Raw genomic sequence first — 24,023 nt, 5'->3', positions numbered from 1 at the left:
AAATGCCATTTTCTTAATCTCTTTCATTTTTTGTAAAGCACTTTGAATTGCCTTGTGTTGGAAAGTGCTATATAAATAAACTTGCCTTGCCTTGAAATACACAAAATGAAACTAAATGTTTTTTTCCTTTAGTATTTTGGCACAAACTGAATAAATACAGTCGAACGTTTCAAACAGAGCAATTACATTCATATATCAGATAAGACCACAGTATGTAAAGTATTTTCCAGTTTTTATTTATTTTGTTGTGCTTCAATGTTGTCAAAAGAGCCCGGTGTGGGCGGGGTCCTGACTGTTTTCTTAGGTGGCCCGTTAAAATGCCCGAACTCAAAACACTTCTTTTTCCAAGATGGCGTCGATGAAGGACAGCGACACCGGCCTGTGGCTTCACAACAAATTGGGATCCACGGACGAGCTTTGGACGCCTCCGAGCATCGCTTCTCTCCTCACTGTGTCAGTAATTGACAACATACGGCTGTGCTTTTCGAGTTTGTCGCCGCCGGTGAAGCTGAAACTGCTGCTCGGGATGCTGCATCTCCCCCGGCGGACCGTGGACGAGGTGGGTCGCTTTTCGGTAGCTTTCTGTTAGCCTGACAGGTAAAGTAGGCTTTTAACTTAAAAACACAGCTAAGTAGTCAGCTCAATGTAAGACTAGTAGTTATAAATCGAAGCATTACTTGTTCTGTTGGTGTTTAACTACAGGTGAAACGTCTAAACATGCTTAATCACCTATGTAGTTAGCATTAGCTTGCTATCTCTAACTGATTATTTGCAACAGTTACTATAGTTAGCGAACTAACGTAACAAACTAGAACATGATATTCCTGCGCCCGGGCCGATTTACATCCGTTCTTGAGATAGACGTCTACACGTAAGTTCGTTAACTAGCTAAACGACCGACTTGACGATATAATCGCGTTTTTTCTGCAGTGGTTGAGCAGCGACACCGGGAAACATTAGCCGAGCTGTCCTCGTTCAGACATTATGGTGGGATGGGCACAAGAGAGCAGAGTGGCCGAGCTGGAGGCGGTCCCAGCATCTAGTCCCACTCATCACTTGATAAACTGCCTCAACGTTAGACACCCGTCATATTTGTTACAGACAGACTCACAATTCCATTCTTCTGCAAACTGTACGAATACTCAGATTTTGTACTTAAGTAAAGTTGAAGTACAACAGTGTAGGAATAAATTGGCAACGAAATAAACTTAAAGTACCACAATTAAAAGTACTTATTATGCAAAATCATGTATTAAATGACTGGATTATTATTTTTGATGGATTCATTTGTTTATCACCGCTGTTAAAAGTGAAGCCAATTTCCTTATTTAATAACGCATATTCAGAAAGTGTGTTAAAACTCAGACTTATATGTATGTACACAACTTTAGTGAATGTGCGTAGCTACATTACCCCAATAAGTCAGCCCTAGTTTCTGTTTTGTTTTGCTTTCAATATAAAATGCGGTGAAGTTGCTCATCTGCAAACATTCCCAAGCGATGAAGAGTTTAGGAATGTTGTTCTTGTACAGTCAGAAGATGGCTCTCATGTACTTCACACAAGGAAATCAGATGAAGTGTAACTAATGCTGCTTGTAACTCAAATGATCTAACATGATTTGATTGCTGCCAGATGTCTGCCTTCATTGTAGTCGATGGTGTTCTTTATTTTAAATACTGTAGGTCGCTGATCTTTACTGTTGCTAACATGTCATCAATGTCAATGTAAACAAGCTGCATGTAAATAATAATAGTTGACAGATGCTTCGCAAATCCTGTTGCATCATTTTGTCACAAGCTGCAGATACAAATCTTGGTGATCAATCGGCGATTACATCGAAGCCATTTGACCTCTAAGAGATCTGCAGCTTCACTGAAGTGACACAGCAACAGGATAGGAAGGAACAGCAGAAACTAAACCTTTTGCATTTGTTCTTGTGAATGTAATGCATTTGCGATTTTCTTGCCATTGGTCAAAAGACTTAAAGACAGTACTTTGGGTTTTACATGACTGAAAGCTCAAGACATTAAACTGCAAATAAACAATAATATCGTCAAGTCCTCCCTTTATCATGACCTCCTCAGGTAGGGACAGGTGGTTGTGTTTGGGTTCACGTATAGTCTGAGTAACTCATTTTGTCAAATAAATGTAGTGGAGTGAAAGTGTAATATTTTCCTCTGGATTGTAGTAGAAGTACAAAGTAGCAGTAAATGGAAGTACCCCATCATTATACTGAAGTAAAGTACTTGATCAGAAAGTGTGTTAAAACTCAGACTTATGTACACAACTTTAGTGAATGTGTGAATAGTTTTATTTCCTTTTTATCTCCTCTGTAAAGTGTCTTTGAGCACCTGGAAAAGCGCTTATAAATCAAATGTATTATTATTATTACTAACCCCGTCTTCCTCTCTAGATGAAGGAGGCCCTGTCGGAGATCATCCAGCTGGCGACGGTGGATTCGGAGCCCTGGGTGCTGATGGTCGCAGACATCCTCAAGTCCTTCCCAGAGACCGGCTCTCTCAACCTGGACCTGGAGGAGCAGAATCCAAATGTGCAGGATATCCTCGGAGAGCTGAGGGAGAAAGGTAAGCAGTGTGTGACTGTATTTAGTTGTGGTGGACCCACAGCATTGTAATACTAATGTTGTGTTACTCAGCCCGCTGCTCTGGAACAAAGAGTGTAATTACAGCAGAGTATGAACTTATGGTTAATACATAATGTTCTGGTACAGTCTGGAAAATAAGAGGGTATTAGAATCTACTAAACACTTGTATTTGTTCTCAGTCAGACCCCTGTCTTTTGATACTTTATGAATAGCTTGAGGGATTCAATATCTCACATGTGAATATGGTCATAACGTTTGGTGTATGTGGGAATAGTGAGCATATGTCATTGTTTTGAAATGGCATGTTATGAATGCATTTTTTTGTAGTATTTACGGTACTTTTTTGGTAAAAGCTAACATCTTTATGCATGAGGCCTTCAAAAGGTTTTCATTAACGATGTAAACCCTTAATAAAGTGTTGCTTTTATCCTTTCTAGCGTGTGTGTATACACCTTTTAGTCCATCTGGCCAAAATTGGCATATGGATTCTAATGTTTAGTGATATTTTGCGAGCTTGTTTGCTAACATTTTTCATCTGCTAAACATGGGCAAGTAAGGTTGTGAAGTGAGTGCTAGATCCTCCATCTGTCCTTCTGTAAATCTGCTGATTAATCTCTTCCCCTCGTCTTCTGTTCCCCCCCCCCCCCCACCAGTGGGCGAGTGCGAGGCGTCGAACATGCTTCCTCTGGAGTGCCAGTACCTGAACAAAAGTGCGTTAACCACTCTGGTGGGACCCCTTACCCCCCCCGTCAAACATTTCCAGCTGAAGAGGAAACCCAAGAGTGCGACACTCAGAGCGGAGCTGCTGCAGAAATGTAAGTTAACCTTTAACGAATACATTTCTCTGCAGTATTTGGAAGCATCAGTGTAATTTGTTCCCTTTGGCTTGATATTGGCATATTTGTACTTTTTAGGCATGGTTTACGATTGTGTGCAAGATCAGCGTGTGTTCTTTGTTGATTATTTGTTCACAGTACATTACTTTCCCTTCTAGCCATAGAGACAGCGCAGCAGCTGAAAAAGACAGCCGGAGTGCCTTTTCACGCCAAAGGGAGAGGACTGGTCAAAAAGATCGACACAACCAGTGAGTTGAATATCAATGAAAGCTCATTCAGTGCTTCTAAAAAAAAGTACCATCATAGCAATCATTTTGACGTTTTTACTCAGACTCTTGTTGCTGATACATTTGTTACTCTCAGCTCCTCTCAAGGGGATTCCCAACAAGGCCCCGTTCCGCAGTCCCACGGCCCCCAGTATGTTCAGCCCGCCCAGTAACCGCACGCCTATCGCCCCGGCACGGACGCCTCTGCGCAAGGAGAGGGGGGTCAAGGTAATGTCAGATTCCAGAAAACCCTCCTAGATCAAACTCAAGTCTGAGTCGTTTTATTGTGGTCTAGTTTTATTGTGGGCTAGTTTTATTGTGGGCTAGTTTTATTGTGGGTTAGTTTTATTGTGGGCTAGTTTTATTGTGGGCTAGTTTTATTGTGGGCTAGTTTTATTGTGGGTTAGTTTTATTGTGGGCTAGTTTTATTGTGGGTTAGTTTTATTGTGGGTTAGTTTTATTGTGGTCTAGTTTTATTGTGGGCTAGTTTTATTGTGGGCTAGTTTTATTGTGGGCTAGTTTTATTGTGGTCTAGTTTTATTGTGGGTTAGTTTTATTGTGGGCTAGTTTTATTGTGGGCTAGTTTTATTGTGGGCTAGTTTTATTGTGGGCTAGTTTTATTGTGGGTTAGTTTTATTGTGGGCTAGTTTTATTGTGGGTTAGTTTTATTGTGGGCTAGTTTTATTGTGGGCTAGTTTTATTGTGGGTTAGTTTTATTGTGGGTTAGTTTTATTGTGGGTTAGTTTTATTGTGGGTTAGTTTTATTGTGGGTTAGTTTTATTGTGGGCTAGTTTTATTGTGGGCTAGTTTTATTGTGGGCTAGTTTTATTGTGGGTTAGTTTTATTGTGGGTTAGTTTTATTGTGGGCTAGTTTTATTGTGGGCTAGTTTTATTGTGGGCTAGTTTTATTGTGGGCTAGTTTTATTGTGGGTTCGTTTTATTGTGGGCTAGTTTTATTGTGGGCTAGTTTTATTGTGGGCTAGTTTTATTGTGGTCTAGTTTTATTGTGGGCTAGTTTTATTGTGGGTTAGTTTTATTGTGGGCTAGTTTTATTGTGGTCTAGTTTTATTGTGGGCTAGTTTTATTGTGGGCTAGTTTTATTGTGGTCTAGTTTTATTGTGGGTTAGTTTTATTGTGGGCTAGTTTTATTGTGGGCTAGTTTTATTGTGGGCTAGTTTTATTGTGTCCTAGTTTTATTGTGGGTTAGTTTTATTGTGGGTTAGTTTTATTGTGGGTTAGTTTTATTGTGGGTTAGTTTTATTGTGGGCTAGTTTTATTGTGGGCTAGTTTTATTGTGTCCTAGTTTTATTGTGGGCTAGTTTTATTGTGGGTTAGTTTTATTGTGGGCTAGTTTTATTGTGGGCTAGTTTTATTGTGGGTTAGTTTTATTGTGGGTTAGTTTTATTGTGGGCTAGTTTTATTGTGGGTTAGTTTTATTGTGGGCTAGTTTTATTGTGGGCTAGTTTTATTGTGGGTTAGTTTTATTGTGGGCTAGTTTTATTGTGGGCTAGTTTTATTGTGGGTTAGTTTTATTGTGGGTTAGTTTTATTGTGGGCTAGTTTTATTGTGGGCTAGTTTTATTGTGGGCTAGTTTTATTGTGGGTTAGTTTTATTGTGGGCTAGTTTTATTGTGGGTTAGTTTTATTGTGGGCTAGTTTTATTGTGGGCTAGTTTTATTGTGTCCTAGTTTTATTGTGTCCTAGTTTTATTGTGGGCTAGTTTTATTGTGGGCTAGTTTTATTGTGTCCTAGTTTTATTGTGGGCTAGTTTTATTGTGGGTTAGTTTTATTGTGGGCTAGTTTTATTGTGTCCTAGTTTTATTGTGGGCTAGTTTTATTGTGGGTTAGTTTTATTGTGGGTTAGTTTTATTGTGTCCTAGTTTTATTGTGGGCTAGTTTTATTGTGGGCTAGTTTTATTGTGGGCTAGTTTTATTGTGTCTTAGTTTTATTGTGGGCTAGTTTTATTGTGGGCTAGTTTTATTGTGTCCTAGTTTTATTGTGGGCTAGTTTTATTGTGGGCTAGTTTTATTGTGTCCTAGTTTTATTGCCTAAATGTGTTATCATTTTGGACTTTTTCCTCCTTTTTTTTTTTAGCTCTTAGATATTTCCGAGCTGGATATGGTCGGCGCTGGAAGAGAAGCTAAGAGGAGAAGAAAGACTTTGGGTAACTATATATCCAGTCTTCTACCAGCCCACATTTTAAAGCTGCACCACGAGTTCATGAGTTGGTATCTTCTGCTTTAGAAACGGAGGCGGGAGAGAAAGCAGCCAAAGAAGAAGCGTTAGCAGCAGCGGTGGTGGAGAACACCACGCCAGACTACGCCGCAGGCCTGGTGTCTGCACAGGTACTCTACTCCACAGCATTTAAACATCGTCTCAAATGACCGCCTCTCTGTGTCACTCAGTCTTTCTCTGACCATCGTAACTAAAACCGTTTTGTTTGACAGAAACTCGGGGCGTTGACCGAGAATCCTCTGCCGTCGACCAGCTACCTGCCGGCCACACCCAGCATGGTCCCCTCCTCCTCTTACATCCCCAGCTCCGAGGCACAGCCAGGTTAGACAAACACAGAGAACTGTATTGTTTGCTGAAATAAAAAGTGCTTTTATGCTCTCGCAGAAAAAACCCTCCCTACAGGCAGCAGGAGGGCATTTCAAGATTCAAATGTGTTATTGTCCTATGCACAAAGCAGCTACAGTGTAGAAATGGCAATGAACATCTTCTGACCTGAGCTCCTCCAACAATGCAACACATATAATAAAATACAAAATAAAAAGTGGTGCAAAAAGTCTATACACATGTAAATAGAATCTGTGACCCGCTCTATCGAAATCAGTCGGAAGTCGCAACAGCTCATTTCAAAATAAATGTGGATTTGCGTAAAAAAATAGTTGTTCGGGGGTTTTGTTTGATTTTAAACAAACAAAGTGTTGGCTTTCAGAATATGAAACTTTTATTTCCAAAATCACACGATAAATATATGTTTGAAGCTTGTAAAGTGAACACGACAGCTCTCACTCGCACCCTGCTGTTCCGCAGCGCCGCCCCCCCTCCCTCCGGCTGACATTATGAATGTAAGAGTATAGTAATCATAGATAACACGGCAGGGTCCGTTACAGTTTGTTTTCATCTGGTTTCAAATAAACAAAGTCTTGGCTTTCAGAATATTAAACTTGTTTCGGCAAATTCAGATGATAAATACAACTTTGAAGCTTCGGCATAATTACAAGCGGAGAACGGAGTAACTTGACGTCACAGCAGGCATAACAACAGCCGGTGTTTCTCGTGAGTGGTTTCCCCGGGAAACAAACACACACACGCTCGCGAGCTTCCCCCAGACCAGTAATCCAAACGAAAATATGTTTCCTTCGTAGTACTTTGATCATTTAGTAGCCGCTAATAATCAATCAGATGGATTCCAGAGAAGAGGAAACTTTTCTCAAAATGATGACTCGGTGACAGTCAATGTGACGATAGAGCAAGTCACATATGATATGTACAAGAACAGAATATGAAACAAAATAATGTAAATTGAGACAAAATGAAATATGGTTTATTGCGTGGATAACTATTTCTATAAATCAGTATATTGCAAAATGACACAAAGGAATGTTTATCGGGGCGCTTAGCAGAGCTCAGGTGTTTGCATCATGTCAATCTCACAATGTCTCTTCTTCTCCACCCCCCTCTGAAGCGAACGCCGGTGGGTCGGGGCGGGACACGCTGCAGTCGGCACGCCAACCAGAGGAGTCGGCAACAGCGGGCGCCGGCGCCACGGCAACACTACCGGGCCAGTACAAACAGAGGACGCCCATGTACAACGCCAGCAACACGACCAACCCCGCGACCCCCACGTCTCCAAGCACGCCCGTCTCCACCCCCGCCAGCAACGGGCCCCCAGCAGCCGCCACCGCCAGCCAGCCAGAGACCCCCACCCAGCCCCCCAGCACCCCTCAGACCCCCACCCCCACGCCACCACAGCCCCAGCCCAAAAAGAATCTGTCCCTCACGGTAAGGTGGAGGTGGAGGTTGCTTGGTGGTTCAAAGACACAATAATAGTTTAATTGTAATGTATGGATTTGTAATTCCCTTCTGCTGTTCCTGCTCCTCAGAGAGACCAGATGTACGCCGCCCAGGAGATGTTCAAGACGGCCAACAAGGTCACCAGACCGGAGAAGGCCCTCATCCTGGGCTTCATGGCAGGATCCAGAGGTACAGGAGAAAATGAAATTCTTTACAAACAGTTCTTATGTTTATGCCTGTTCTTTATTCAGTGACTGACTGAATGCCGAGCAAAGAGGTCAACCACACATCTGCATAAGGTCAAAGTTTCTTACCTTAATGAGGAGGACAGTGACTCTGCAACGTTTCCTAAATAACTACGAAGCTAGGACACATTTGTATTCGGTTAAGTTGGGAGATGAGTCAGAGGTCATATTCGATGTCAGGATCTTGTTCAATTGAAATAAAACCAGTGGCATAAATGTAGAAAGTTACAGGAAGTGTCCCGGGTAGTTTCTTAACGCAACAAACCAACCTGTTAGACCCTTTGATAACCCTCTGCTTCCTCCTGCCGTCCTGCAGAGAACCCGTGCCCGGAGCAGGGGGACATCATCCAGATCAAGCTGAGCGAACACACAGAGGTTCTCCCCAAGGCGGACGGCACCGGCAGCACCACCATGCTGGTGGACACAGTCTTCGAAATGAACTACTCCACAGGACAGTGGACTCGTCTCAAGAAATACAAACCCATCACCAACACCTCCTGAGGAGCTTCAAGGCCTCAAAGTCACACATCCCACATTTCTTATCCTCCTCTTCAATAAAAAAAAAACATGTTTACATACTTACAAGTATTTGCATACACATTTGGGCCAAATCCAGCGCTCGTGCGTCGAGGAGAGACGGGTCCTCCCTTTCCTGCACCGCCAAAATGCAGGACTGAAGAATATTTCTGTACTTTTTGTTCGGTTATTACCCTTAGCCTTTTTATTGTTTCAGTTTTTATGTCCGATTCCTGAATGATGCTCAGGAGGGGTGAGAGTTATACGAGTTGGAGCAGAGGAGTTATTCTTACAACAGGTACCTTTTCAACATTTGTACTCCGAGGTACAGGCGTGTCAAGTGTCAAGGAAAGGAGAAAATACGAGCTGTCTGTATTTTTCTGTATGAAAAACTGAACTTCAGAACTGAATCATAGTTTGACAAAAAAATAAGAGAACAATAACGAGAAGTCGTCGTCGTAGAGATGACCGTAAACGCAAAAGATTTCTCAATGCTGTCAAGTTCTGTTCGGAGCCTTCCGGTTGATGTTTTCTTCGGTTTTTCATCCTTTTTCCGAAGAAGGGAAGAAAATAAAGTGACAACAGACTCCAGGGGCCGTTTCTCATCCTTCTTCCTCACGTTTTAGGGAATGTCCCCGGGTTTTCCTGTTGGTGCTTCAGCTTGGCTTTCCCTAATATTATACATGACATGATGAACATATTCGGGAGGTTTTTTTTAAAAATTGTGTTAATGAAGTCAGAGATCCCAGATGTTCAGCTGTAAATCATAGTGACATCATTAAGCTAGTGCGCTAATATGATAGGCTAAGGGGCGGGACATCTCTAAGTGGTTGAGCAATCACAACAGAGGGCAGCTGGGTAATCTGCTCTGATTACAGGGGGTCCGCGGGGTCTTAAAAAGTATTAAAAGTTGATCAATCAATTTAGCGAAAATGAAGGCTATTAAAAAGTATTAAACGGCATTTCCCAAGGTATTACACTTTGAAGCTTGTTTTCAATAAGTATATCAATTGTCCAAAGAGGTTGTATTCTAAAGTCTGCCTGAATGTAATCATTGCGTAGGTGTGTAGTGTGATTCTGTGTAGTTTATTTATGGCATCCCGTTGGATTTGACGTCCTCTGAACAGGACATCGCACGCTCACTGCTTGATAGCGCGAAGGTCCGTTTACGCCGGTTGACAACATCGTTATGGGGAAATGCAAGTTTGCGTCCAAATGGTTGGAAGATAAGGAGGAAGGACAATCAACACTGAGTGTATAATACATGTGAGTGAGGTGAAGTGTGTCGCCAATGTAACCGGTTGAAAAGTGGCGATGAGGTCTATGTGTGGAAAGGGTCTTAAATTACATTTGACTTCAGGATTCCTGCATATACCCTGGATTAGTAGCTAAATCTGAAAATGTGCATAATGGGACCCCTTTAAATTGGTATTCCAGTATTTTTTATACCAGGTGTGGCTTGAAGGAATTTCTCTGCTAACAAAGTCCAACAGAGCCCCGGGTGAAACCACAACCTGACATTTATCCACTTCAGTTCTTGTAAAGATTAAACAAGCAAGATATAAGCTGTAAATGAGTGAGCCATTATAAGTGCAGGTAGGTGTGTTACCTTTGGACTGAGTCCAGTGCTAGCTGTTACCCTTAGTTACAGTCTTAGGTGCTAAACTATGTTAATCCTCTGCTGAATGTAGGACTATTTTTACACACACATCAAGTTCTCATGTAACTCACAAAAACAAGTGAATAAGTAAGTGTCCCGAAAAGACAGCTTATTCATTTAAGTTAAGAAACATGTTCTTTACTGTTTAGCAAGCAGTGAAAAATAGCAATTGGGAATTTCATTTGTTTTGAGTGAGTGAAAAGAACCACAAATATTTTTGCTGAAGTTATAAATAAGAACAAATATTCCGTTTTTTATTAAAACAAACAAATGAGATGCAGCATAAACCAGGCACAATTATTATTCTGTGACATTCACATTACCACACAACTAAGATTTTGTCAGTGTATTCAAACAATGTCACCATACTTAGTGGTTTTATCATTCCTAATCGGTTTTATGTATCCCTACATCTACACAGGTGTGAGAGCATGGCTGTGGTCAAATAGTCTATTATCACTTTTCCATGACTATGATGGAAAACGTCATGACAACTCTAATGCATAGACAATTATAACGGTGACAAACTCAATGCTGTTTTTTTGCAATCGAAGTATTCCTGGTCATAATCTCACCTCCTAAGAAAGGTTGTTTTCTATCGATCCAAAATGTAGAATTAAGCCTTGAATGTTCGCTTTGTATGTGTAACTGTACAGACACACACAAAAACGTGGGAAAATGAACTGTCCATGTTCTATAAGAGGTAGGTATCTACACTGCATTGTTGTTAAACATATTGGAGACCCATTCACCAACAGCACAGAGCCTTGTTTTGTGTATTGATATGAACACTCTCACACGTGAAAATCTATCTTTTTTAAAGCTTGTGCTCATGATTTGAACTGAGTAAATTATAAAAGTATGACTTGACATTTATTGGTACAACTCAGTAGTGCAAAAAATCTCGTCACTTCAACATCCAGTGATCTGATTGTACCCCTTTGTGAACTACAGCAAGCAGCAAGGCAGATAAGTCCCACAATCTTCAGTCTGGAGATTTGGTTGTGTGTGTGTTTTTATTTGGCCCCAGGGTCCCTCCAGCCTCCGAACGTTTTCTCCAGGAAGAGAGCCACCTCGAGGGTCAGGTGGTCCTGCAGCTTCCCAGCGACCACCTGCAGCCCCAGGGGAAGACCCTCCTCGTTCAGACCCAGGGGGCACTGAGTGACTGGCAGACCCAGGATGTTGATTATACCTGCAGGTAGGGGGGGAGGAGGGGGAGAAAATGTTTCATGTTTTTCTTTCACAACTTCAAAGTCAACTTTATCGTCAATCTTTCAGTTAGTGTGTAGACAGAGAGATCGAAATACCATTTCCCACAATCCCATATATATATATATATATATATATATATATATATATATATATATATATATATATATACACAATCAGACACATTTATACTAGTGCTGTCAAAATTATCGCGTTAACGGCGGTAATTAATGTTTTGAATTAATTGCGTTAAAATATTTAACGCATGTGCAGAATGGCCCGCCCCATACATGCCACCAGTGGCAGCGCCAGGGTATGGCTGGGGTAGGCTACACCCATAGCAAGAAATGGCTTAGCCCCACCATGAAAAATGATGTTAAAGTAAGCAAAATAAAGTCTGCCAACTCGCGGAGTAAATTGCACAGACAGCAGTTAGTAAGATTGATTTCCGTAGCCACGGTTTTGAAAACTGTTGTCACGTAGTGATCGACTTCTCAATAGAACATCTTTGATAATGTCTTCTGGCCAATCAGAATCAAGATAACGGCGTGGTGTTGTTGCAGGAAGTCCCGACGGAGAATACTTTTGCTGTAGTACAGGTAACACATAACTGGTACGCAGGTTATGTAAGTATCTGAAATGCGTACCGTCACTTGTGTCACAAAGCGCATTTGCGTACCAACGTACTTGTGAAGCTTTTCCAGAAGGCGGTTAGATCACCGGACGACAGAGTCGGTCTCCGTGTGCACAGACAGGGCTGCTGTTAACGTCGGTCTGTACAACGGAATTGTGCCAAACCTACGCCAATCGGCTGCGGAGGGAGACTTCCCCCCTTCACTGGAGAACTGCGCTAAAACAGCTGATCACAACGTTCACACTCTGTGGTCACGAAGTACTCCACTAGCCGCCGCCGCCCCCCCCCCCCTCTGTCGACTTTCCTGAAGTACTCCCCCGTTGATAGAAATCAACACGTAATGAATTAAGACCCCACGGTTTGATGATCGATATAATAATAATACTATAACATAGATACTGTATGTTAAATGGATATATCCGCCTTCTTTCATTTATCTTTCCATTCCCACAACAATATACATAAATAAATGGCATATTTTGGACATAGTTCGAATGGTGATTAATCATGATTAATTAATTTTTAAGCTGTGATTAATCTGATTAAAAATTGTAATCGTTTGACAGCCCTAATTTATACATATTCACACAAAGACAAGCACAACAATCAATATACAAAACAGTCACTGAGAAATGTACATCAGTGCAGGACTGTCCATAGCAGCACACTTTACAGGACGGCAGTTATCCTGGAACCCAAATATGACGTTTTGTGTTTGTCAAGCTTTCTGATGGATTTAGAAGCCTTTATTATAATAGTCTCTGAATTGTAGAGATGTTGACAATGCCCCAATTGAGTTCCCAACAATTCGATTATGCTGGTCTTTTGTGTCATTTCTTATTATTAATCTGCAGGAACATCTTTTTTTTAAAATGGCCTTATAATCAGGGAAGCCTTGTTCAAGTCAACACAGTAAATTAGCAGGGAATTTAAATGTGGTCAAAACTAATGTCATTGCAGATTGGAGAAAAGTAAGCCTTTTTATTGAAAAAATGTTTGTATAAAATGACTTGATACTAAAACTCGAGGCGGGAATGTCAAAAGTATGACGAGGACTGACCTGTGTAGGCGAAGTCGAAGGGTCTGAAGAGAGGGTGGTGGTGTTTGGGGGCCACCCTGGGGTGCGTCGGGTACAGGAAGACCCCGTCAGCGCCCAGCAGCTCGTCCACCTTCTTCTGCAGCTTCTCCTTCTGCTGGAGGATGAAGGGCGACGGTTTGGAGTGCGTCATCTCAATCAGGGCCAGGCCTAAAAACGGGATTAATGCTGATTAATACCAGACAAAATAAATGATAATAATCAATGTTTTTGTACCCCTCTTACCGATAGCAGCCATGGTATGCTCTGATTTTCCCACCATCCATTTCAGCAGCTCCCACAGAGGCCATATGGGACGTCCTGGTTCCCCCATCAGCTCTGAAAACGCCTGAGGAGGCTGAGGCAGGGAAACAAACACAAAGTACTAATTCCATCGGGCAGGCGGGATGAGAAAACTAAAGCCCTTTTTGTACTTAAAGCATGTAAATGTCACAAAATACTAATATGAACCTGAAAATGAGCATAATATCTCCTCTACAATACAAGTTACTTATTAGTCTTAAAGTAGCAAACCGAACTGAAATATTGCTTTGAGTTAAAAAAAAAAGAGAGAAAAAGTCAAGCAGAATGAAGAAGTGATTGTGTCACTATAATCTGTTTAATCTCACAGGGTTTTTCTTTACTGCAGCAATACCCCTCTTTCACATGTAGTGGCCTGTTGATACTAGCGTACACACAGGGTTGGGTTGTAACGGAATACATGTAACGGCGTTACGTAATCAGAATACAAAAATCAAGTAACTGTATTCAGCTCGCGTTATATTTGAAAAACTAGTAATCTGATTATAGATACTTTCGTAAACAGACAGACAGACAGACAGACAGACAGACAGACAGGCAGGCAGACAGACAGACAGACAGACAGACAGACAGACAGACAGACAGGCAGACAGACAGACAGACAGACAGACAGACAGACATGCAGACATGCAGACAGACAGACAGGCAGGCAGGCAGACAGGCATGCAGACAGACAGACAGACAGACAGACAGACAGACAGACAGACAGACAGGCAGACAGACAGACAGACAGACAGACAGACAGACAGACAGACAGGCAGACAGACAGACAGACAGACATGCAGACAGACAGACAGGCAGGCAGGCAGACAGGCATGCAGACAGACAGACAGGCAGGCATGCAGACAGACAGACAGACAGACAGACAGACAGACATGCAGGCAGACAGACAGACAGACAGACAGACAGGCAGACAGGCAGGCAGACAGACAGACAGACAGACAGACAGACAGGCAGACAGACAGACAGACAGACAGACAGGCAGGCAGGCAGGCAGACAGACAGGCAGGCAGGCAGACAGGCAGACAGGCAGACAGGCAGGCAGGCAGACAGACAGGCAGACAGACAGACAGGCAGGCAGACAGGCAGACAGACAGACAGGCATGCAGACAGACAGACAGGCAGGCATGCAGACAGACAGACAGGCAGGCATGCAGACAGACAGACAGACAGACATGCAGGCAGACAGACAGACAGGCAGACAGACAGGCAGACAGGCAGACAGACAGGCAGGCAGGCAGACAGACAGGCAGGCAGACAGGCAGACAGACAGGCAGACAGACAGACAGGCAGGCAGACAGGCAGGCAGGCAGGCAGGCAGGCAGGCAGACAGACAGGCAGGCAGACAGACAGGCAGACAGACAGGCAGGCAGACAGACAGACAGACAGACAGGCAGGCAGACAGGCAGGCAGGCAGACAGACAGGCAGGCAGGCAGACAGACAGGCAGGCAGACAGGCAGACAGACAGGCAGACAGACAGGCAGGCAGACAGACAGACAGACAGGCAGGCAGACAGGCAGACAGACAGACAGACAGACAGACAGACAGGCAGGCAGGCAGGCAGACAGACAGGCAGGCAGGCAGACAGACAGGCAGGCAGGCAGGCAGACAGACAGGCAGACAGGCAGACAGGCAGACAGACAGACAGGCAGGCAGACAGACAGAAAGGCAGGCAGACAGACATGTAGCGTGTCTGTGAGGCCCCGTTTAAAATATATTGAAAGTTAGAAACGGAGATGGTTCGATAAAATGTGCAAGATAACGTTTATGTAGCATTTCTTTGATGTTGAAATGGTGACATTTCATAACGGGATCAAATCAAAGTGAATGGCCTGCTGCTGCTGAACGCATGGGGCAAGTGACTGGAACACGTTTTTAAAGTTATTACATCGTGTCAGATAATAATAATGAATTATAATAATAATTCATTCTATTTAGGGGCGCCTTTCAAAGCACCAAGGACACCTTACAATTCATAAAATATTCTAAGAAAAGGTTCAACTAAAGGACTATTTTCCAGAATGACACCAAGATGTTGTGTTTGAGTTCTTGATAAGCCATTAAAACATACCCATCTGTTATGGAAAAAGTATTCTAAAAGTAATCTGAACACGTAACTGTATTTGGATTCGGATTACTTTCAGAGCCATGTATTCAGTATTCGGGAACTAATTACATTTACAAAGTAACCCTCCCAACCCTGCGTACAGTAATGTTCTGCTGTTCTGTTATAATGGTTAAGCAGCTTTGCAACACATCAGGGCCCGAATGGTTTACTCTTTATCAGTGAATTGAATTTTAAAGCTAACCAATGTTTTTAAATAAGAAGTCACAAACTCAAGCTTTCAGAGAAATGCAGAAAAAAGAGAAAGAAAATAGTTTATCCTTTTAAACTGTCAAATAAAATTATTTAAATAAATAGTAAGATATGTCAGACCAGGATTATAATGACTTATCAGACTAACAAAGGACTGTGTGTGTGTGTGTGTGTGTGTGTGTGTGTGTGTGTGTGTGTGTGTGTGTGTGTGTTGTGCTGTGCCCTGGCAGCTAAACGGATTAGTGATCCCTTTCCTGACAGCAGACCACAATAGGTGCTGCGACTCAGACTCATATTATATTAAATGTTCTCCCTAAGACACACTGTTCTGTACAGGCATGCAGCGGGCACTCTGCTCTGCTCCACCCACCTTGCCCTTCTCGTCAGGAAGACCCATGTATGTGTTCCAGATCTGGAAGCTGTTGCGGAGCTCAGGGAAATTCACTTCCTGCACCTCCACTCCGAGGTCGGCCTCCAGACGCTGCACCACCTGGGGAACATCACATGACGATCTTTAAAATCTAAAAACAACTCCCGATAAGCCCTGTTTCTCCAGCACACAGATTTGACGCACCTTCCTCTGAATCTCCAGGAGGTCTTTGCTGATGGGGAATGTCATCGGAGAGCCGCCATCATGAGGGATGGTGAAGAACCGAAGCTTCTTTAGCTCCACCTTCGTGTTTAAGGACAACCTGAGGACACATGTAAAGAAGTAAACATTAGGGTTGAGCCGTTACAGCTCAAAGATTTACACACTGTCAGCTGTTGGCCCTGTTAAGCACTTTGGATTGTGGTTCGAGCTCTTTGCATTCACTTAAGGGATGAGGGTTTAAAGGAATACAGCATTATTTACAGTTCTAAATGGCATATTTGCACACTCACATTTACCTGAGGAAGACCGGTTGTGATGGATACTCGCAACAAAGATGAATTGTATTGATATGGACTGCTTTGTCTGTCAGTGTGCTCTTGTGGACACTTTTTCCAAGGTTCACGGATGTATTATCTTTTTCTTCCGGTCATACTTAGTTACTTATCTTTCTGTCTGGTGTTTTGGGACATAATGTGCCCCTCCTTTTTACTCTTTGGAAAACATTTTGTGACACACTTTCCCACGGGAGAACAGCTTTATAACTTAAGGCAATACTACAGAATGTGATTATACAAGCTGTTAAATAACACCTGCTTTGAACGTGAGTTAGATAAGACTGTGAGCTCTTACATGTGAGCTTTGGGTCCCGCCATGATCTTGAGCATGGGCAGCAGGTCTTCAGCGTAGCGGCACATGGGTCCGCTGCTGACGTACTCTGCATGTCTGCCAGTGGGGGGGGGGGTACTGGTTGTCCGGGGACACAACACCTGCAGAAACACATCACAGTGTCCAATATGTATATGCACTGTTTTTTGCATTATGGTTCAATTTACATTCAGTGTTCTCTCACCAGGAGTGGTTTTATGGCCAAATATCCCATTGAAGAAACACGGCATACGGATGCTGCCGCCGATGTCGGATCCCACGCCGATGACGGCACCTGCTGCTCCCAGAATACTGCCCTCCCCACCTGAGAGGGGAGGAAGGGAGACGGAGAGAGAGGAGAGATAAGTTAGTGGATCTGCTTAATCAAATGTCTTGTGGTCGAAAATTCCACTAGGTGCATTTTCACTTCATGACATTTTAGAAGATGTAGAAAATGTCATTGTTTTACTTCTGGGTACATTTAAAATGAGACATGGTGAATGAAATATTTGTATGTGTTTACCACTATCTTAAACTTATTGTCGAGGAAATATATCACTCTACCCCCATTGTTAGCGTTCAGGCATCGAGATACAACTCTCTCAGAATCAATTTGTTGATTCAGCAAATGTCTTCGTCAATTCTCCAGCTGTAACTTTTGATAAATCGTCAGTGTCTGACATCCGTTTGAGCTCTCCAGGGTTACCCTTGTGTTCCGAGTCCTTGCTCCAACAGTTTCATTTACACTTATATTTTCTCCTGACCCAAATGTTTGTCACACATGATTCGTTCGTGAATATTTTCCAATCATTATCTGTTTTTAGACTTGATGGCTATGAATTGTGTACTGTTGTTGGCCTAGGTCAGAGCCTCTGTGTTAGTGTATGCAATGTAGTGTCATATGATTATCAGGTGACACCAGAGCTACCCATGAAGACAAACAGAAAGATATCTGTTCTTATATGAATGCTTCTTGACTTGAAAAACATTTGCCTAAAAGAGAGGTCCTTTGTAAAACTCCCCCTCAGTTAAAAGTTCAAGCAGCAGTTGCTACCTGAGCTTCCTCCCACTATCCTCTCCAGGTCGTACGGGTTGTTGGTGATGCCGCTCAGATGGTTGTGGGTCTCGGACCACATGCACAGCTCGGGGGTGTTGGTGACGCCCAGTGGGATGGGCCCCCGCTCTCTTCAGCAGGGCCACAGGAGGAGCGTCCACAGTGGCCACCACTCCTCTCCTGGAGACCAGACCGGTGGTAAAGGGCATGCCTGCAGGACGGACAGGTGGTAAAATGCTGAGCTGCAGCGTTAAATCAAAACCAAAGGGTATGTTTAACGGTGTGCTTTAACTATCAAAGCTTCTTGTTATTGATGTATGTAATCAGGAGGGTTCTGGAGGTTACCCTGCAGGGCGAAGGACTCCTTGACAGAGAGGGGGACTCCCAGTAGAGGCAGCCGGTCCTCCAGCACCTCCTCCCCCCCGGTCTCCTCCTCGATCAGCTTGTCCACCTGGCTCGCCTCCAGGAGGGCAGCATCAAACCTGGACGCAGAATGAATTACCCAAATCTGTTTAATTTAGGATCATCAAAAAAATGATAGCACAAGTACATATTGTACAGAAGTATAAAGAAAATTGCAGAATAAAAAAATGTATAATAATTTAGCTGCAAAAACCCACAAGAAGTAGTAAGTACATATTGATAAAATGGCACAATATAGAAGCACAATTCTATTATAAATGTATCTTATGGTTCATCTCTCTATAACTACTTAATGGTCTTTTGTAATGTTCAGAAAAAGGGTGAAAAAAAGCCTTTTTTACTTACAATGTTTCTTTGAACCGTCACATTTGAGAACCAGCTAATATTTGTCTAAAAATATGATTAAAACTTTTATCCGATTTTGTTTCTGTCAATCAATGAATTGGTTACTCTTTGCTTCTCTAGACGCACATTGAACATACAAGATTAAAGTATCAGATAAAGAAGAAGAATTCTATCTTGCCTGTCTTTTATTACAGCGTTCACAAAAGGGTTGACTTCCTGGATCCTGTCGATGTAAGCCCGCACCACCTCCACACTGGACACCTGCAGAAACAGAAGGAAAGCGTCCACACACGTTTCAAAACAGGAAAACAAAACAAACTGCCAAAAATGGGCCAAATCTCTATTATATTCCTCCAGATCAAATAAGTAACAGGTTCACCTGCATCCAACGAGCGGGGTGTGGATATGTATGGCTGCAGTGAGTCCATTAGACGTTATTGTGCAAGTTATATCATCAGTTCACCTATTACTCATGCACATTTCACAACATTAAACATTGCATTTCTTTAAATGAATAGGACCAATTATATATTCTAAAAAACTAACTGCTCAAATAGTTGCATTACATTTGCATAAAAGCAAACTGCAGGAAATACTGCCATCAAATACAATGATAACACAATTTATGAAGCTTTTTGTAATGCACATACAGTGGGGCAAAAAAGTATTTAGTCAGCCACCAATTGTGCAAGTTCTCCCACTTAAAAAGATGAGAGAGGCCTGTAATTTTCATCCTAGGTACACTTCAACTTTGAGAGACAGAATGGGGGAAAGAATCCAGGAAATCACATTGTAGGATTTTTAATGAATTAATTGGTAAATTCCTCGGTAACATAAGTATTTGGTCACCTACAAACAAACAAGATTTCTGGCTCTCACAGACCTGTAACTTCTTCTTTAAGAGCCTCCTCTGTCCTCCACTTGTTAACTGTATTGATGGCACCTGTTTGAACTCGTTATCAGTATAAAAGACACCTGTCCACAACCTCAAACAGTCACACTCCAAACTCCACTATGGCCAAGACCAAAGAGCTGTCAAAGGACACCAGAAACAAAATTGTAGACCTGCACCAGGCTGGGAAGACTGAATCTGCAATAGGTAAGCAGCTTGGTGTGAAGAAATCAACTGTGGGAGCAAGTATTAGAAAATGGAAGACATACAAGACCACTGATAATCTCCCTCGATCTGGGGCTCCACGCAAGATCTCACCCCGTGGGGTCAAAATGATCACAAGAACGGTGAGCAAAAATCCCAGAACCACACGGGGGGACCGAGTCAATGACCTGCAGAGAGCTGGGACCAAAGTAACAAAGGCTACCATCAGTAACACACTACGCCGCCAGGGACTCAAATCCTGCAGTGCCAGACGTGTCCCCCTGCTTAAGCCAGTACATGTCCAGGCCCGTCTGAAGTTTGCTAGAGAGCATTTAGATGATCCAGAAGAGGATTGGGAGAATGTCATATGGTCAGATGAAACCAAAATAGAACTTTTTGGTAAAAACTCAACGAGACGTGTTTGGAGGAGAAAGAATGCTGAGTTGCATCCAAAGAACACCTACTGTGAAACATGGGGGTGGAAACATCATGCTTTGGGGCTGTTTTTCTGCAAAGGGACCAGGACGACTGATCCGTGTAAAGGAAAGAATGAATGGGGCCATGTATCGTGAGATTTTGAGTGACAACCTCCTTCCATCAGCAAGGGCATTGAAGATGAAACGTGGCTGGGTCTTTCAGCATGACAATGATCCCAAACACACCGCCCGGGCAACGAAGGAGTGGCTTCGTAAGAAGCATTTCAAGGTCCTGGAGTGGCCTAGCCAGTCTCCAGATCTCAACCCCATAGAAAATCTTTGGAGGGAGTTGAAAGTCCGTGTTGCCCAGCGACAGCCCCAAAACATCACTGCTCTAGAGGAGATCTGCATGGAGGAATGGGCCAAAATACCAGCAACAGTGTGTGAAAACCTTGTGAGGACTTACAGAAAACGTTTGACCTCTGTCATTGCCAACAAAGGGTATATAACAAAGTATTGAGATGAACTTTTGTTATTGACCAAATACTTATTTTCCACCATAATTTGGAAATAAATTCTTTAAAAATCAGACAATGTGATTTTCTGTTTTTTTTCTTCTCATTCTGTCTCTCATAGTTGAGGTATACCTAGGATGAAAATTACAGGCCTCTCTCATCTTTTTAAGTGGGAGAACTTGCACAATTGGTGGCTGACTAAATACTTTATTGCCCCACTGTATACTACAATTTGCCTAACACTGTAATGCACACAATACCACACCCATACCTGTCTGATACTGCAAAGATATACTTCATATCGCATGCTATATAACAGGCTTTAATGACATTGTAAAGCAATGTGTGTGTCCCTTTTATAATATGTAGGCTATATAAAGATGCAGGTGTTGTTATTCCACAGGTGTGATAGCATCATAATAAAGGAAATAAAAAAGCACATAGGTAGGACAAAGATCCCTTGACATTGCACACGAGTTTAGAAAGCTTTGGCTAAAAAACGTATTTTGTATTCATTGTAAATAGCTATGCTGCCAAGCCAGATGTTGAGACTATCATCCAACTGCTTATGAACAGTTTGATCATCTAAAATCACATTAACCTAAAATATATAAATAAGAAAAAAATATTGGTCTATTAAACACGCTAAATCTCGTGTTTCCAGCAGCGGTTGTCCCGCAGTTTGACCCCGGGAACACACCTCTTTCCTCCGGATCTTCTTGGCGAGCTGCGTGGCGGAGGCGAGCAGCAGAGGGTCGCTGACGGGCGGCAGCTTCTTCCCGGGCATGGAGGTGTTCCGGGGCGACAGGAGTCGGAACAACATGAAGAGCAGCCCCATGACCGCCTTGAAAAGCCACACCTGGGCCTTTTCCAGCCGGCTCAGTGCCATGTTTGCACCGCGGGGGGAGGACGGAGAGTCAGCGGTTGTTCGGCCGTGGTCACGCCGGCTCTGTGACACTCAGCTCGGATCTCCTCCTGTCACACCGCCGCTGGACGATAAATATAAACCTGCTGAGTCAAGCTACCACAGGTTAGTCAGGGTACAACCGGAAGTGGTGCTTTTGCCTACTTATTAACCCATAAGAACCCGGACCCATTTCTACTTTTGGGGAAATTAAGGGGAACATAATTTAGACTAAATAGACCACCTAGAACACATTTCTGACAAGTAACCCCCCCCCCCCCACTAGTGACATAGCCTATGTCACATTGGGCTTTAATGGTAAAATAACTCTTATATAACTTCATTAATGAGGATGATTTTTTGGGTTTAAATTAGTTTGGACATTCTTTGAATTGAAGAATAGCGAATATATTAACTAAATATAATTGAATCAGAAGATCATAATCATATTTCTAATTGTGCATATATGTCACTCCGGGTTTACTGTGAAAGTTTAGGGTTAAAGTCCCGATGTGGCATCAGTGTGACAGCGATGTTTGTCTCATTTGTTTCATAACAATTTGATCAAGAAATGTTTCCACAACAGGTTAAATGTAATAAAGGACATGTTATGTAAGCATTTTAATTCTTAAATGGCTTGAATTTGACCTTTAGCAAATAAAAGAAGCTTTTGAAATGTAGCTCGTTCTGTCACACGTGTTAGCCTGGCACATGGCCATCTTGGACATGTTGTTATGGGAACACAAAATCACATGACCTGGACCCACCAGACTGTTCAGTGTGTGTCACTTGGGGACGATAAACTATAGGCTAAAGCTGTATAAGGAACATTTAAAGTTCATGTGACACCCGTGTCACGGTACTAATTTCTGTCTCCAGTGCTTTCTACTACATCCCATAATCTTCTCCAATGGATGGCTCAGTTGACAAATGTCAGATATGTTGGAAGATCCAGAAAAGTTAGTAAGTAGACCTTAAATAAATGTTTTAGTTGATGCATTTATTTATTTAGGCTACTCTATGGTCATACGACTATGTGCTAGAATATTCCATCCAATAAAATCGCTTGCAGGAGTGAAACTAGTTTTATACGACTTTTATTTTGAAATTGACAAGCGGAATAAATGCATTGTGACTAGTTTGACGATGACCTTATGTGCCTCCGGGGATATAAAAGGTAACGTTTAACAGACTTAGTTAAATGGATTTATGTTAATGGTTTGAACCTGTCCAGTTGTGGGTTATGTTGTGCAAACTCAGTCATTTAGAACCAAATTGTGCAACAGCTAACTCACCGTAACAAAATGTGCTTTTGTCTGCAGGGCTCCACAAACACTGAGTGTAACAGCTGTTTGCAATGGCGTGACAGCCTCTATAATTAACGAGCCCATATGATATTAAACCATGATTAGTAAGGCTTAAAACTATAGAACAATATGTTTCTGCATGTGAATAAAATAAATAAACACAGACAGGAATCACTCACCAGGTTCAAAAGGCTATTTCCAGGATTACTATATAACTACTACATTGTTTAATATTCCCCAAACTCAAACCCACCCTAAAACATGTCTGACTAGATAAATAAAATTAACATAATATGTAATCATTTATCAGCTCTGTTTTATGTCTCCTTAAGCCATCAAACTCCTGAACAAATTATGGCTAGGACGCACTGTTTACTCAGCTGGTCTGGCCCTGTCCCCCCTATTTCGCAAATGAGGGCCTATAGGCCCCTTGTCATGTCTGCCGATATCTGGTTTTCTTATGTCTGTTTGTTTTTATCTGTGTCTATGTTGTTGTCAGTGATGTATTGTCTTAACTTTTTGAAATGCCTCTGTGATGTGCTGCAACCCATTTTCCCCTTGGGGACTAATAAACGAATACTACCTTTCTGATGGTATAAATCAGTGGTTGAAACATAGTACGACTTTGAGGTAGGCATACTTCCTTTTATAAAATCCTTATATTCCTACTTTTCGGAGGCAAATATTGTACTTTGTACTCCACTGCATTTATTTGACAGCTTTAGTTAGTAGTTATTTGGCCTATTCAGATTAGTTCCAATATCTTCTTATCAAACAAAGCCTTTACTTTAAGGTACTTGTACTATACTTGAGTATTTCATTTTGTGCAACTTTATTCTTCTACTCTATGACACTGTGTGCCCTGTTGATACACTAATTGAATTAAATAAAACAATCATATGATGAAGGCTGTTACTGATCTGTAGTTAATATATATATATAGACATTTTATTGATTGGGATAAACCCCTTGAGATGCACCATCTCGTTTTCAAGGGGGTCCCGACAATAGCAACAAC

The 24,023-nt window shown here is 42.3% G+C and overlaps 2 protein-coding genes across 3 annotated transcripts; one reads left to right on the top strand and one right to left on the bottom strand.

Annotated features, from left to right (window-relative positions):
• The first annotated feature begins 309 nt into the window (after positions 1-309).
• On the top strand, positions 310-9,082 carry nelfa (negative elongation factor complex member A). Of its 2 annotated transcripts, none has more exons than XM_034205192.1 (11): positions 310-559; positions 2,414-2,585; positions 3,259-3,420; positions 3,600-3,689; positions 3,805-3,935; positions 5,802-5,871; positions 5,952-6,052; positions 6,155-6,263; positions 7,402-7,718; positions 7,820-7,919; positions 8,292-9,082. In XM_034205192.1, the coding sequence occupies exons 1-11, from the start codon at positions 350-352 to the stop codon at positions 8,474-8,476; spliced, it is 1,647 nt and encodes a 548-aa protein (XP_034061083.1). In that variant the 5' UTR covers positions 310-349; the 3' UTR covers positions 8,477-9,082. The 2 variants fall into 2 exon arrangements, with proteins under 2 accessions (XP_034061083.1, XP_034061085.1); XM_034205194.1 differs by having other exon boundaries at positions 468-597.
• A 1,283-nt stretch (positions 9,083-10,365) lies between these two features.
• Positions 10,366-21,848, bottom strand: faah2b (fatty acid amide hydrolase 2b). Its single transcript, XM_034205198.1, is given in 12 exon segments — positions 10,366-11,343; positions 13,055-13,240; positions 13,316-13,427; positions 16,079-16,198; positions 16,283-16,400; positions 16,931-17,067; positions 17,134-17,270; positions 18,000-18,117; positions 18,119-18,210; positions 18,345-18,481; positions 18,946-19,028; positions 21,495-21,848. Coding segments are annotated over 12 exon segments (1,605 nt in total). The 5' UTR covers positions 21,684-21,848; the 3' UTR covers positions 10,366-11,167.
• Between the last annotated feature and the right edge of the window lie 2,175 nt (positions 21,849-24,023).

Source organism: Gymnodraco acuticeps, unplaced genomic scaffold, assembly GCF_902827175.1.
Source record: "Gymnodraco acuticeps unplaced genomic scaffold, fGymAcu1.1, whole genome shotgun sequence".
Lineage (NCBI taxonomy): Eukaryota > Metazoa > Chordata > Actinopteri > Perciformes > Bathydraconidae > Gymnodraco > Gymnodraco acuticeps.
The sequence above is the reverse complement of the archived record's forward strand: the minus strand, read 5'-3'. Positions and strand labels throughout refer to the sequence as shown.